The sequence below is a fragment of the Sorex araneus genome, chromosome 3 (genome assembly GCF_027595985.1).
Source record: "Sorex araneus isolate mSorAra2 chromosome 3, mSorAra2.pri, whole genome shotgun sequence".
NCBI lineage: Eukaryota > Metazoa > Chordata > Mammalia > Eulipotyphla > Soricidae > Sorex > Sorex araneus.
In genome coordinates, this window is record NC_073304.1 from 203,516,284 (window position 1) to 203,530,570 (window position 14,287).

Consider the following 14,287-nt stretch of genomic DNA (forward strand, 5'->3'; position numbering starts at 1 on the left):
TGGGTAGCTTGCCAGGCTCTGCCATGCAGGAGAGATACTCTTGGTAGTTTGCTGGGCTTTCTGAGAGGGGTGGAGCCCACAAGAAATTAAAATAAATTTCAAAATGTGATTTCTATAATAAAATGAAAATGTGCTATGGAAATGTTTATTTTGAATCACAGTCCTCAAAAGTTTGTAATAATTATCAAAATATTTTAAGTTATCATAATAAGGGGGTAATAGAATCTAGAGCCTGTTCAATATAGTATATACTGATAGAGAAAAAATTGGCTCTGACATGCATGGAAGGAAACAAACAAAAATGGATGTGAAAATGATTCCTCTCCTTTTGACATTTTAAAATACTCTTATATTGATTTTTGGAGGCTCCAGCATTCTTTGCTACTTCCTTGCTGCGCTGGATTGATCTGATCAATATCTTATTTATCAAGCAATTTAGGAGTGGACAGATCTAATTAAAATTACTGCACAGTCATTGTTAAAATAAAGGGCTTGTTTTTGGAACTTGGATGCTCATTTGATCCATAGTAAGTCAGGCATTAACACAACTGTCTTTAACCATTTTTACCTGCCTTGCTTTATTTAAAAATATGCACATATTCTTTGATCATAAACCTCAAACCATTGCTAGAAAATAGGTATAATCAGAAATGAGTTGTCTGTTTTCTTTGAGGGATTTCTACTAACCTCATATTGCCTTTATATAATTTGTATGACTCATTGCCACCTTTCTGTTCTTTTTAAGTGGACGGCCTTGTGTTTCAGGCTTCAGCACTCCAACAAGTTCATTTGAATGATCACTAAGATTGTGTGAGGTTGTATCAGAGTCCATAAGTTGTGACAGTGATGGTGATTTATATCCCATCTCTTAAGCTTAAATATTAATATTCTTCTGATGTTTCCTTAGAACTCCTCAATGGAATGAATTGCAGCCACCATTTAATGCAAATCACCCTCTGCTCCTTGCTGCTGATGCAGTACAGTATTACCAGTTCCTGCTTGCTGGCCGTAAGTACTGCTCGGTGTCTTTTCCTTCCCTTCTATATAGTATTTGGAAGTTTCATCTTGAAACGCTGGCTTCTAATTCAGTCATGCGTATTACCACTTGTCCATGGGTCATAGGCCAAGAATAATCATACTGAGTCAAGTAAGACATGTAATACAAATATAAACCAAGGGCCTGAGCACACTCACTGTGCCTCTGATATGTTGCCTGATATGACATTTTACCCCTGCGGTTACGGAAGCTGATGGGTGTGATCTGGTGGGTTCATATTTTCATAAGAATACTAGGATATAATAAAGTCTCACGAAATGTGTTATGTTTTTCTCATGTGGAAAAATTCATCTCTTCACTATTGAAAGGTACTATTGAAGGATTTTTATAGAAGTTTTTTAAAAGTTTTTTATTTCTGTTGGATTTTTCTTGCTGTAATGGAGTAAGAATTGTGCCTGTTATAGGTGTTTTTCTGTTTTCTTTTGTTTGTTTGTTTTTATAACTTATCCCTAGTACTGGTAAGCGATTGATCACTATTTTGTAAAGCATAAAATATATATTGAGTTTGAAAGAGGTTTTTGCAGAGGAGTGATGAGAAGACAATTTTTACATTTATTTTACAGTTTATAGTCATTAAAAATTGTTAATTTAGTTTTGTAGTCTTGACTGGATCCTTAATTTGATTGTAGTGAGTATTGTGTGTTAAGAAAATTCTTAAATATAATCATTGACACTTTTTTTTAAAAAAAACATTGTTATGTTTTTAATGGAGTCTTATTGTATTGAACTTATTTTCTTGCCTGGTTTATATAACTATGTATGGGTTTATAAAATTTATTTTGAGTTAATAATGTGTTACATATTATAATAGAAACCCAGACAGTATACTGACTTTTCTCTAAAGTTAGAAAATTCTGAAATTTCAACACAGTTGATGGTCGTTGTTTTCTGTTATACAGTTGGACTCACTGGTTCTACCAGCATGTATTTATTGAATAACTATATGTGCCAGGCACTTGTGATTTAAATGTGAATAGTATGTTGCTTCTGTTCTCATTGAATTCATTACCTAATTTGGGAGACTGGCATTTAATAAAAAAGTAGAATTAAATGAAATGGATACATCAGGGAAGGGTTATGCATTGAACTATGAGATCAATGACTGAAGTTGCCAAAGAAAGGGGTAATATGTAAGTGATTTAATATTAAATTAAAGTCATGAATTTTTTCCCTGCCTCTCAAAAGGGGTGAAAAGAACTCATGGTTGAATTCAGTGTAGCTGTTTCAGATTAATATTGGGTTTCTTTGTTTTATTGTTCTGTGGCCAAAAATTAAATATGACTATCTTTGTCTCTAGGATTTTTATTCTAGCAAATTAATCTGATTTCTATCACATAAATTTTGTTTTGTTTAAGTGTTTGGTTTTGGGGCCACACCTATTCGTGTTCTGGAGCTACTTCTGTCTTAACTCGATGCTCAGGGCTTGATCTTGGTGGTGCTCTGGTGACCATGCAGTGCTAGAAATTGAAGCTGTATCTCTCAAATGCACTCAGTCCTTTGAGCTGTTTCTTGGTCCATATACCACTTATTTTTAAGTAGTTCTAGACATCTTTGTCTAGTTCTTAAAACTAAAAAGATTACCACTTGCACAGTTTGAGATCATGAGACCATCCACTCTGTAGGTACAAACTATCTCATTTTTTTCAAACTTTAATATTACACCTTCAGTTTGCATTTTAGGAAGATCAATCTGTCAGATTCAGTAGCAGCTTGGTGATTTTGCGTTAGGTAATGGAACTGTAATTAAGACTATTACTGAGAAAAGATGGCAAACCTGTGTGATGTTGCAAAGTGGAAATAAAAGTGAATTAGAGCAATTTGGGAGAAAGTAGTTATTGATGTCTCTGTAATATCCAATTCTTCTATGTAATGAAATTTAGTTCATGATCTTTTGAAATTCTTTACCAATTAGAGCTAAATAGGAAAAAATCCTGAGTTTTAGTTCCAAATAACCTCTTTCAGTAGTTTCATATTAAGTTCCAATGATAATAGAGTTTTCTGTACAGATTATAGTTTTTATTATTTTGAATTTTGGGCCACTGCTATCAGTGTTAAGGGCTTACTCCTGGCTCAGTGCTCAGTGATCACTCCTGGCAGTGCTTGGTGGTCCATATGCTGTGCTGTGGATTGAGCCCAGGTGGGCCACTTGCAAGTTCTTTCAACACTGTAAAACAGTATATAAATTTAAGCATCTTTCTCTATTTTTGTTTCATATCTCAAAATGGAATGTTTTCAAATAGATTTCAAGGACACAGTATTGATGTACTTTTTGGGGGACTGGCGCGATAACACAGCTGGTAGGGCATTTGTCTTGCACGTCGCCAACCTGGGTTCGATTCCTCCGCCCCTCTTGGAGATCCCAGCAACCTACTGAGAGTATCTCACCCCCACAGCAGAGTCTGGCAAACTACCCGTGGTGTATTCAATATGCCAAAAATAGTAACAGCAAGTCTCACAATGGAGATGTTCCTGGTGCCCGCTCGAAGGAATTGCTGAGCAATGGGATGACAGTGATACAGTACTTTTTATGAGTGTGTGATTTTGGCCTTATTCTAATACCTATTATCTAAGTAACACCGGTACAATTAATATGTTCTCTTATCTTGTGAAATGTTACTATAGAGAGAGTTTATTAGTATATACCTAAGAGAGAGTGCATCATGTAATATCATCATGCTTCTTTAGAGAGGTTCAAGAAAAAGACTGTAACAGTTTCAAAATCCTTTAAAGTCACTTACTTAAATTAATGCATTTTTTAACATAAAGAAAGATTTTGGTTAAGAAGCACAGACATGAGGGGCTGGAGCGATAGCACAGCGGGTAGGGCGTTTGCCTTGCACTCGGCTGACCTGGGTTCTAATCCCAGCATCCCATATGGTCCCCTGAGCACCGCCAGGGGTAATTCCTGAGTGAAGAGCCAGGAGTAACCCCTGTGCATGGCCGGGTGTGACCCAAAAACCAAAAAATAAATAAATAAATAAATAAATAAATAAATAAATAAATAAATAAATAAAAAGCACAGACATGAGACCGGATACAGAGTATGAGAATAAGGCTGTGTGCATCAGACCCTGGGCCAATTTGTAGCATCATATACAGCCCCCTGAACACTGTGGCCAGGGGTCATTTCTGAACACCAAGCCAGGAATAGCCTCTGATTACTACTAAATACATTACCTCTCCCTCTGCCCAAACTAGCATAGACATACTAATACAATACATTGCTGAAGAAGTTAAATATGTAGAAACATTGATATGTAGCTCGTAAAAGTAAAGACCTAAAATTGGCTAAAGCAATGTTAGTTTAGAAAGAATCCCTTTACCTGTCTACCTCTTGAATCCTTTAAGTAAGTTAGAGTTTCTGGAAGGAGACGTTACTACCTTCTCACTTTCTCTCTAGTTCCCCTGTCTGATGCCTTCTGGAGAGATATATACCACACGTGGTATATAGAATTTTGTTTCATTTTGTTTTGTGTGACTATATTGACAGTTGCTTATTTAGCAACTTGAAGATTGTTGCAAATATATATATATATTTTTTTAATTTATTTATTTTTAATTAGAGAATCACCGTGAGGGTACAGTTACAGATCTATACACTTTTGTGCTTATACTTCCCTCATACAAAGTTTGGAACCCATCCCTTCACCAGTGCCCATTCTCCACCACCCGTAAACCCAGTGTCCCTCCCACCCTCCCCAATCCCATCTCCCCCCCACCCCACCCTGCCACTGTGGCAAGGCATTCCCTTCTGCTTTCTCTCTCTAATTAGCTGTTGTGGTTTGCAATAAAGGTGTTGAGTGGCCGCTGTGCTCAGTCTCTAGCCCTCATTCAGCCCGCAACTCCCTTCCTCCACATGGCCTTCGACCACAATGTAGTTGGTGATCGCTTCTCTGAGTTGACCTTTCCCCGGAACGTGAGGCCAGCCTCGAAGCCATGGAGTCAACCTCCTGGTACTTATTTCTACAGTTCTTGAGTGTTAGTCTCCCACTCTGTTATTCTATATACCATAGATGAGTGCAATCTTTCTATGTCTGTCTCTCTCTTTCTGACTCATTTCACTCAGCATGAAACTTTTCATGCCCATCCACTTGACTACAAAATTCTTGACCTCCTTTTTTCTAACAGCTGCATAGTATTCCATTGTATAGATGTACCAAAGTTTCCTCAACCAGTCATCCGTTCTGGGGCATTCGGGTTTTTTCCAGATTCTGGCTATTGTAAACAGTGCTGCGATGAACATACATGTGCAGATGTCGTTTCGATTGTACTTTTTTGCCTCTCTGGGATATATTCCCAGCAGTGGTATTGCTGGGTCAAATGGGAATTCAATATCTAATTTTTTGAGAGTCGTCCAAATTGTTTTCCAGAAGGGCTGAACCAGTCGGCATTCCCACCAGCAGTGAAGAAGGGTCCCTTTCTCCCCACATCCTCTCCAACAGCGGTTGCTTTTGTTCTTTTGGATGTGTGCTAGTCTCTGTGGTGTGAGGTGGTATCTCAAAGTTGTTTTGATCTGCATCTCTCTGATGATTAGTGATGCAGAGCACTTTTTCATGTGCCTTTTGGCCATTCGTATTTCTTCCTTGGTAAAGTTTCTGTTCATTTCTTCGCCCCATTTTTTGATGGGGTTGGATGTTTTCTTCTTGTAGAGTTCAACCAGTGTTGCAAATATATTTTGAAAATATTTTAAAATGTAACCCTTTGGAGTAGAGCCCTCATGCAAACTTTGAGAATGTAAGCATTTTCTTTGGTTATTTTTAGATCTATGGATCAAGTGAAGCAGACTTGTACAAACTCAGGAAATTATAATAATAGTAGTCAATGATGTAAATGGGAAAGAGACTTTGGCTAGTAGTAGACAATGATATAAATGGGAAAGAGACTTTTGCTTAGTGGGAAGAGAGTAGGAGAGCAGGATGTTTAGCAAGGAATCCTTGTTCCCCTTCTAGCCCTATAGTCATAACAAATACACTGTTAGTTGATAAACAACGTTGGCATACATGGTAAAAGGTTAACTCGTATGGGGATGAAAGGGATAACTTCCTGAAATAGTCCACATAAGGTGAAATAAGTGATAATTAAGATGAAATAAGTTAGTTTTGTATTCTGAACTGCAACCATATCTGACATTTATGTGAATGATGTAAAATTCAGGCATTTGGGTATGTCATATATTGAAAATATTAGAAAGTATCTGAGATCTCTGTGAAACAGCCGCAATGTGTTAGCGTGAACCAAAATTACACAAGTGTGGTTTTTTCAGTAAGTAAAAGAACATAAAATATCAACAAATTCATATGTTCTAATTGAGTATGTTTGGTTAATTCATATATAACGGTTGAATGAACAGATGGCAATCAAATCTTGTGGCATACCTTATCTTAGTTATAGAAATCTTGCCAATAGTTTTTTAAAAGAGTAGATCAGAGAATATAGGTAAATTTTCTCATTACAGTATTTTTTTTCCTTTCCCCTACAAATTATTTACTAGAATTACCTTTTCTTAAAATAGGCATTTTATTTCAGTGTACTTTGCCAAAAACTATAATAAACATAAGAAGAGACTAACAAAAATCACCCAACTCTGAATATAATTCCAAAGTAGGCAATAATACTTTAATTTGTTTCAGAGCTTTCCAAAGTACACATTAAGCATGGCGCTTCCATAGTTGATGTGGGAAGGTTTTATTTAGGGTGAAAATAGTGTTTCCTCTGTTCCTTTCAGATAATTTTCTAACTGTATTTTCAGATGCTGATTATCAGCTATTTGTTTTGGGAGGTCATCCTTTGAACTTCCGTTGAAAATAATAAATAATAATAAATAATCCATGAGTTTTCTTTGTTAAATGCTAACAGAAGACAATTTTACAGAAATAGAGCTTTGGTACATAATTCAAAGGTGACTAGGAAGCTCCCAATATTATATTATGAAGTCATTGTTTTCATCAACCTTTAGAAGTTTAAAAGATAGGTCAACATATTATGTTTCAATTCAGTTTCAGGTTTTTTGTGAATATTATTTTCATTTGTTTAATGTTTCTTGGGGTTCCATTTAAAGAGTATCTCCCCACCATTACAAATTTTTACCCTCCTACTTAAAAACACACACAACAATCTATATGAAACAGATGTTTTAAAATCACCAGACATCAAAGAATGAAGCTCATTCTTCATAGAAATAAATGAAGAAGCTTTGCATTTTCCCCAGTTTACTAGTTTGCTAGAGCTTCTATGCTGTCTCAGTGTGGAAAACAGTCTAAGTTGAGGAGACCGCTGCAAATTTAGTTAGACCAGAGAAGTATGTGGATCAGCAAACAATCATACATTATTACTACAAATAAAGCATTACATAAATGCAGCCACACCATTTCTTTAATATATTACCTTTACTCATTTTTGAGCTAGAAGTCACAAATATATTCTATTTTCTGATTCCTGACCTAGAATTTGCTGGACATATTAGAGAGGCTATCTAAAGAGCTATAGAGACTGCTGTTATTCAGCATATTATTGCAACCAAGGGCTGAGTCATCATTGAGTTTTAGACGGCTCAGTGCATAGATCTCAAACAGAGTCAGGAATCATGACACATTTTGGTGTCACTAGTTTTATATCTGCATCCCATCATTTGATTAAAAGGTCGATTATATGTGAAAAATATCAGGAAGTTCCAAATCAAGGTTTCAGACCTAAAAATTGAGAGATGAGAAGTGCACTAGATAAAAATGGGAATAGATTAGAAAATGTAGAAGAAAAAAGTAGTCAACTTAAAGATAGACCCAGGCAAAAAAATGTCAAATTAGGACACAGAGAATTACAGTGGAAGAAACAGTTCCCTTGAACTGGGGAATAACACATACTTCTAATCAGAGTTCCATGAAGAAGGAGAGGTGGAATTTTTGACTGCCCTGTAGCACCAGGTGTGAGCACAAAAATCAGTTTGGATGAACATAGACTTGGGGTGGTGGTCCTATAGAAATAAAACAATTTATAATGAAGTGGTAGGACAGAAGAAATAATCAGAAAAACCCCAAATCGTATATAAAGTATAGATGCACAGATACAAGAACACCAGAAAAATCCCAATCACAAGAAAAATGGAGAAAACCGGTTCACAATCAAATTACTCAAAGTATTTAAGAAGAGAAAATTCTTAAAATCATCTGATATTAGTGTGGTGAAGTACAGGAGTCATAATATTAAAGAACTGTGCTGACATTAATAGTTGATTTCTTTTGAGTATTAGAAGAAAATACTTGGGTGCGAGATACAGAAGAGCGGGCAGAGTGCTTGTCTTGTATGAAGCTGATCTGGTTTGACCTCCAGCATCTCATGCAGTCTCCTGAGTACCCAAAGGAGGTACCCATGAGCATAGAACTAGAAGTAAGTTCTGAGCACCACCAGGTGTGCACCCCCCCATAAAAAAACAAAAAATAAATAAATAATAGAAAATTTTGTACTCTCAGAATATATTCTTCCAAATGAAGACAAATCAGAAATTTTCTAAAAGTTTGCAAAATAGTAAAAGCCTTATCAGCCAACCCACTCCTGGGTATCTGTTCTCAGAATAAATTTCAAAAAGTGGTGTACACACCTATGTGCATTGCAGCTTTATTTTTGATAGAAAGACCTGGAAACATCCCAAGTGCCTGATGACAGATGAGTGGATAAAGAAGTTGTGATACATAGGCACGATGGAATGCTACTCAGCTGTTAGCAACTTTGAAGTCGTGCCTTTTGCTTCAACATGGACAGAATTGGAGGGAGTTGTGCTTGGTGAAATAAATCAGAAGGAGAAAGACAAATACCAAATGATTTTACTCATATGTAGGACACAGAGAAATAAAACAAGGGAACAGAGAAAGAAAGCCAAATGAAAACAACCTCTTGGAATCTGACAAAAAGAACTGAGGGAGAGGGATTGGAGGGATCAGAGGGGGGAAAGGAAATATACCATTGTAATATTTTTATGTGTGAGTTATGTAATGACTTGAGGGTAAATGCTGATAAATGAAATAGAAATATATAGGTATTGTATGTTGCGATGGAACAGATCTGTTATCGAGTTTTGTGGAAGTGGACACAGAATTTTTTCATCTGATAAAGCTTTGTCAAACTACATAGATACAGAAACATTTTCTTTTCTTTTTGGGTCACACCCGGTGATGCATAGGGATTACTCCTGGCTCATGCACTCAGGAATTACCCCTGGCAGTGCTCAGGGAACCATATGGGATGCTGGGAATCAAACCCGGGTCGGCTGTGTGCAAGGCAAACACCCTACCCGCTGTACTATAGCTCCAGCCCCAATACAGAAACATTTTTAAGACAAAATTCATATATTTAAATTTAGCATAATCAAAATAAGATTATCCCAATGACAATTTCTTGGCTTTCAAACTAAATGACAGTAATGCAATATTTTCTGTGCTGTTTTGCAGTTTCTTAAGAAAATTTAAAAGAATTTATAATCATTACAAAATTAAATCTTATAGTAACATAGAAAAGTTTGTGGAATTGCACAGAATGAGTACTTAAGGTTAAATTTACTAGAACTAAATGCCTGTTATAAAGGAGAAAGTATTGAAATTATAACCAAAATATCCGTTTTTCAAAAATTAGAAAAAGAACAGATTTAAGCAAAGGAAAGGAAGTACTAACAATGAAAATTAATCAAGTAGAAAATATGAAAACAAAGAAAAATGGGGAAGTTAAATTCAGGTCATGGTATGGTTTTTGTCCTAGGGTTTGTGAGATTACTGTTTGATTTTTTTTATTTGGGGGCCATGCCCATTGGTTGTCAGGGCTTATTCCTGAATCTGCACTCACGGATCACTCCTGGCATCCTGGAGTTCTGATCGCTGGGGATTGAACCCCGGTTGGACATGTGAAAGGGGTGCACCAACCCACTATACTGTCACTCCTTCTTTGATAATTTTTTTTTTTTGGCTTTTTGGGTCACACCTGGTAATGCGCAAGGGTTACTTCTAGCTCTGCACTCAGGAATTACTCCTGGTGGTGCTCAGGGATGGGATGCTGGGGATTGAACTCGGGTCAGCCACGTGCAAAGCAAACACCCTCCCCTATCGCTCTGGCCCCTTCTTTGATCATTTTAAAGCTTACTTAAAGTTCATTACATTTCACAAGTTATTTTTCTACTTGTTTTTTAAAAAGTGATATTCTACTTGTTATTTAAAAACGGATATTAAATAATGTGCTATATTCTGTATTTGATTTAATATTAGTTTTTCTATTTTGCTCTCTAACCTACAACTAACTTTATTCAACTTATTTTAATTTTACCTATTATGATTTTAATCTTGAGAAGTTTGATTTTGAATCTTTTTTCTTTCTTTCTTAAGTTTTTCATAGAAGTTGTTCTAGAGCAGTTGCCTCCAATGGCCTGTCCATGACCCAGTGTACAGTTGTAGAAAGGTTGAAACCTCTCGTCAACGCATTGGTTTTAGGTGCTGATCTGTGAACCAGTGTGAATATAGCTGGTGGTCCTCAGATATGAAAGTTTGGAAAGCACTGTTTTGGAGGACATGTTGCTAATTCTTTTCTGTCTGTAATATATTGGGAGTTGGAGTTCTATTGATTTCATCCTGTGGTAAACTATAGTATATGGTTTGGCATGATAGATATATATTTGTGTATTTTATTCTTATGTGCTAAATGATTTTGGGTGTGATAGGGGTGAATTTTCTGTTTTCTTTATCTTTCCATTAAAAAAATAAATGGAGGGGCTGGAGAGATAGCACAACGGGTAGGGCGTTTGCCTTCCACGCGGTCGACCCGGGTTTGAATCCCAGCATCCCATATGGTCCCCTGAGCACCGCCAGGGGTAATTCTTGAGTGCATGAGCCAGGAGTGACCCCAAAAAGCAAAAAAAAAAAAAAGGAGATTCTATGATTTACAATACTGCTAATATGGTTTTTCATGCCCATGATTCTTAACACTACACCCATCACCAGTGTAGATGTAGGTGAATTTTCAGTTTTATGATTGTTTCCCTGGTTATTCTCTTTCTTTTTTCAAGTTTTTGGGCCATATGCAGTGATTCTCAGGGCTTACTCCTGGCTCTGCACTCAGGGATCACTCCTGACAGGGCTCAGGGAACCATATGCAGTACCAGAGATTGAACCAGGGTCAGCTGTGTGCAAGGCAAGAACCTATCACTCCGGCCCCTTATTATTCCTAATATTTGTAGTTTTAAATTTTTAGTTTCTTGTAGAGTGTTTTCTTTGTTTGTTTGTTTTTTGGTTTGGTTGGGTTTTGTAGGTTTCTTTCCCCCTCACACTTGGCGATACTCAGGGGTTACTCCTGACTCGACTCAGGAATTACTCCTGGTGGGGAATTGTGGACCATACGGGATGTCAGGAATTGAACCCAGGTCAGCCTCATGCAAGGCAAACTCCCCACCTACCCTATTATTTCTTTAGTCCTCCTGTAGAGTGTTTGATAGCTGTTAGAGGTAATTTTGTTTTTTAGGAAGTAGTCTAGTTTTTGTTATGTGGCCAAAAGAAAAATGTGTGGTTGTAATATTTTAAACCTCACATCCTTCAACTCTATGTAAACTGTATTAGTACTACTTCATAAAAATTTCTTCACTTCTATCATGCTAAGTGAAATGAGTCGGAAAGACAGAGACAGACATAGAAAGATTGCACTCATCTGTGGAATATAGAATAACAGAGTAGGAGACTAACACCCAAGAATAGTAGAAATAAGTACCAGGAGGTTGACTCCATGGCTTGGAAGCTGGCCTCACATTCTGGGAAAAAGGCAGCTCAGATAGAGAAGGGAACACCAAGTAAAATGTGGCTGGAGGCCACGCGGGGGAAGGGTGATGTGTGCTGAATGTAGACTAGAGACTAAACACAATGGCCACTCAACACCTTTATTGCAAACCACAACACCTAATTAGAGAGAACAAAAGGGAATACCCTGCCACAGTGGCAGGGTGGGGTGGGGGGAGATGTGATTGGGGTGGTGGGAGGGATGCTGGGTTTATTGGTGGTGGAGAATGGGCACTGGTGAAGGGATGGGTTCTCGAACTTTGTATGAGGGAAACATGAGCACAAAAATGTATAAATCTGTAACTGTACCCTCATGGTGATTCACTAATTAAAAAATAAATAAATTTTAAAAAATGACTTCACTTTTGGATCATTAATATAAATGCAAATTTAAAAAGCCCAACATGTATAGAAGTATTTCTAAAACACTGTGATAATGTCACTGTCACTATCATCCTATTGTTCATCGATTTACTCTAGCGGGCGCCAGTAACATCTCCATATGTCCAGCCCTGAGATTTTAGCAGCCTCTCCTTACTCATTTTTCCCAACGATTGGAGGCTCTTTTTAGGGTCAGCGGAATGAGACCTGTTATTGTTACTGTATTTGGCATATCAAATACACCACTGGGAGCTTGCCAGGCTCTTCCATGTGGGCGGGATACTCTCAGTAGTTTGCCGGGCTCTTCGAGAGGCATATATGTATGTATATACGGATATATATATATATATATTTCCCTTTATAATAATGTGTTGCGTGGCCCCAAGGTCCAGGAATATGTTCACTCATGCATGAGGCTCGGCCTGAGCATGTGGAAAGCAGCCTGGATCATGGCAGCAGTTGGGTAGTGGAGGTTGGCTGCTGGGGCTGGGTTCCTTGGGGTGGGGAGGAGACTCTCAACAATTCATATCCACCAAATCCTTGAACTATCTTTTATTATTATTTTTATTTTATTTTGCTTTTTGGGTCACATCTGGCGATGCACAGGGTTCACTCCTGGCTCTGCACTCAGGAATTACCCCTGGCGGTGCTCAGGGGACCATATGGGTGCTGGGAATCAAACCCGGGTTGGCCGTGTGCAAGGCAAACGCCCTACTCACTGTGCTATTGCTCCAGCCCCTATTATTTTAATTTAAATTTTTTTTTTGGCCATGCCTTCGAGTATTCATTGTTTACTCCTGACTCTGTGCTCAGGGCTCATTCCTGGTAGGGTTTGGGGGATCAAATGGGTTGCTGGAGATTGAACCCGGGCTGACTGTGCACGAGGCAACTAAATGCCTTATATACTGTACCATCTTTCCAATCCTCTTGAATTGTCTTTAATCAAGGATGTTTGATTGACTTCACTGACAAAATTTGACAGGGTACTTAATGATTGGTGGCTAGACTTCATCCCAGCAATTCACAGACACGGAGAGAAGACATCCTCTGGCACCTCTCACAGTTAATTGCTGTGATAATGTACCCTGATAATAATATGAATTAATTGTATCAATATAAAGAGGAAAGAAATTAATAGTAGGGATAATCAGTAAAGATGCAGAGAAATGAATTTCTAATATAGTAAGAAAGTTGTATTGATAAGATATACATTTATAGCATTATATGGGGTGACTGAAGAGAAATGTGAAGAAAAAGAAGTTTAGTTTGGATAACTGGTTAGCATGAAGAGAAATATGTAAGAGTAGTGAAAGAATTTATCATTATAAAGTTGGGTTTGTTTTGGTGAACTTCATAGACTTTATCTCCTTTCCAAGATATTTTGAGCTATAGGTTCTCACTGAATTATACTTGTTCTGAAATAAAATTTATTTTATCTTTAGAGTCATTGAAATGAACTTATTTATGTCACAGTAAATTCGTAAAGAAGAGATGAATTTCTTTTGTCACTCCAAAATAGCATGGAATATACGAAGCAAATTTAATCACTAAAAGCGTCAAATGGAACTTTACTATGATGTTAGTGTTAGTTACTTTGACAAAAAAAAAAAATTTATAGCACTAAAGAAAAAAATCCTGTTCTTTTGATTAGTTGGGCTTCATTTGCTTTTTGAAAATGATATTGCTTTACTAATCTCTTGAACTGCAAGTAGCCTTTTTATTTTACTCTTTTCATGTAATGAAGTAGGTTGCATCTGAAGATATAACAGCATCCTTTCACATGTGGAAGTAGGCAAATCAGTCAGTGGTATAATCCTAGAGATCTTGATTCCCAACTATATTTTGTGCTATTGGTTTACTAATAACGCAAGAATGAAAATAGCAAAAATTTTGCATTCAAATATAAAGGCACACTTTTGGCTTTAGAATGAAGTCATTTTAGAGTTTTTTGTTCCTTAATTTTTTTAATTGATTTATGACATACTGTTAATACACTTTGAGTATTTTGACACAAAAAGAAAAAAATACCTTGGTCTTCTCTGTTATGGTC

The 14,287-nt window shown here is 36.9% G+C and overlaps 1 protein-coding gene across 7 annotated transcripts in view; it reads left to right on the forward strand.

The window, feature by feature from the left end:
* The window catches only part of BCAS3 (BCAS3 microtubule associated cell migration factor), a 613,911-nt gene that overhangs the window by 292,226 nt on the left and 307,398 nt on the right, over positions 1 to 14,287 (forward strand). For all 7 annotated transcript variants that reach the window (XM_055130825.1, XM_055130821.1, XM_055130823.1 and 4 more), the window contains one exon: positions 908 to 1,008. In XM_055130825.1, coding sequence (XP_054986800.1) covers positions 908 to 1,008 — 101 coding nt within the window. The remainder of the gene's footprint in view (positions 1 to 907; positions 1,009 to 14,287) is intronic.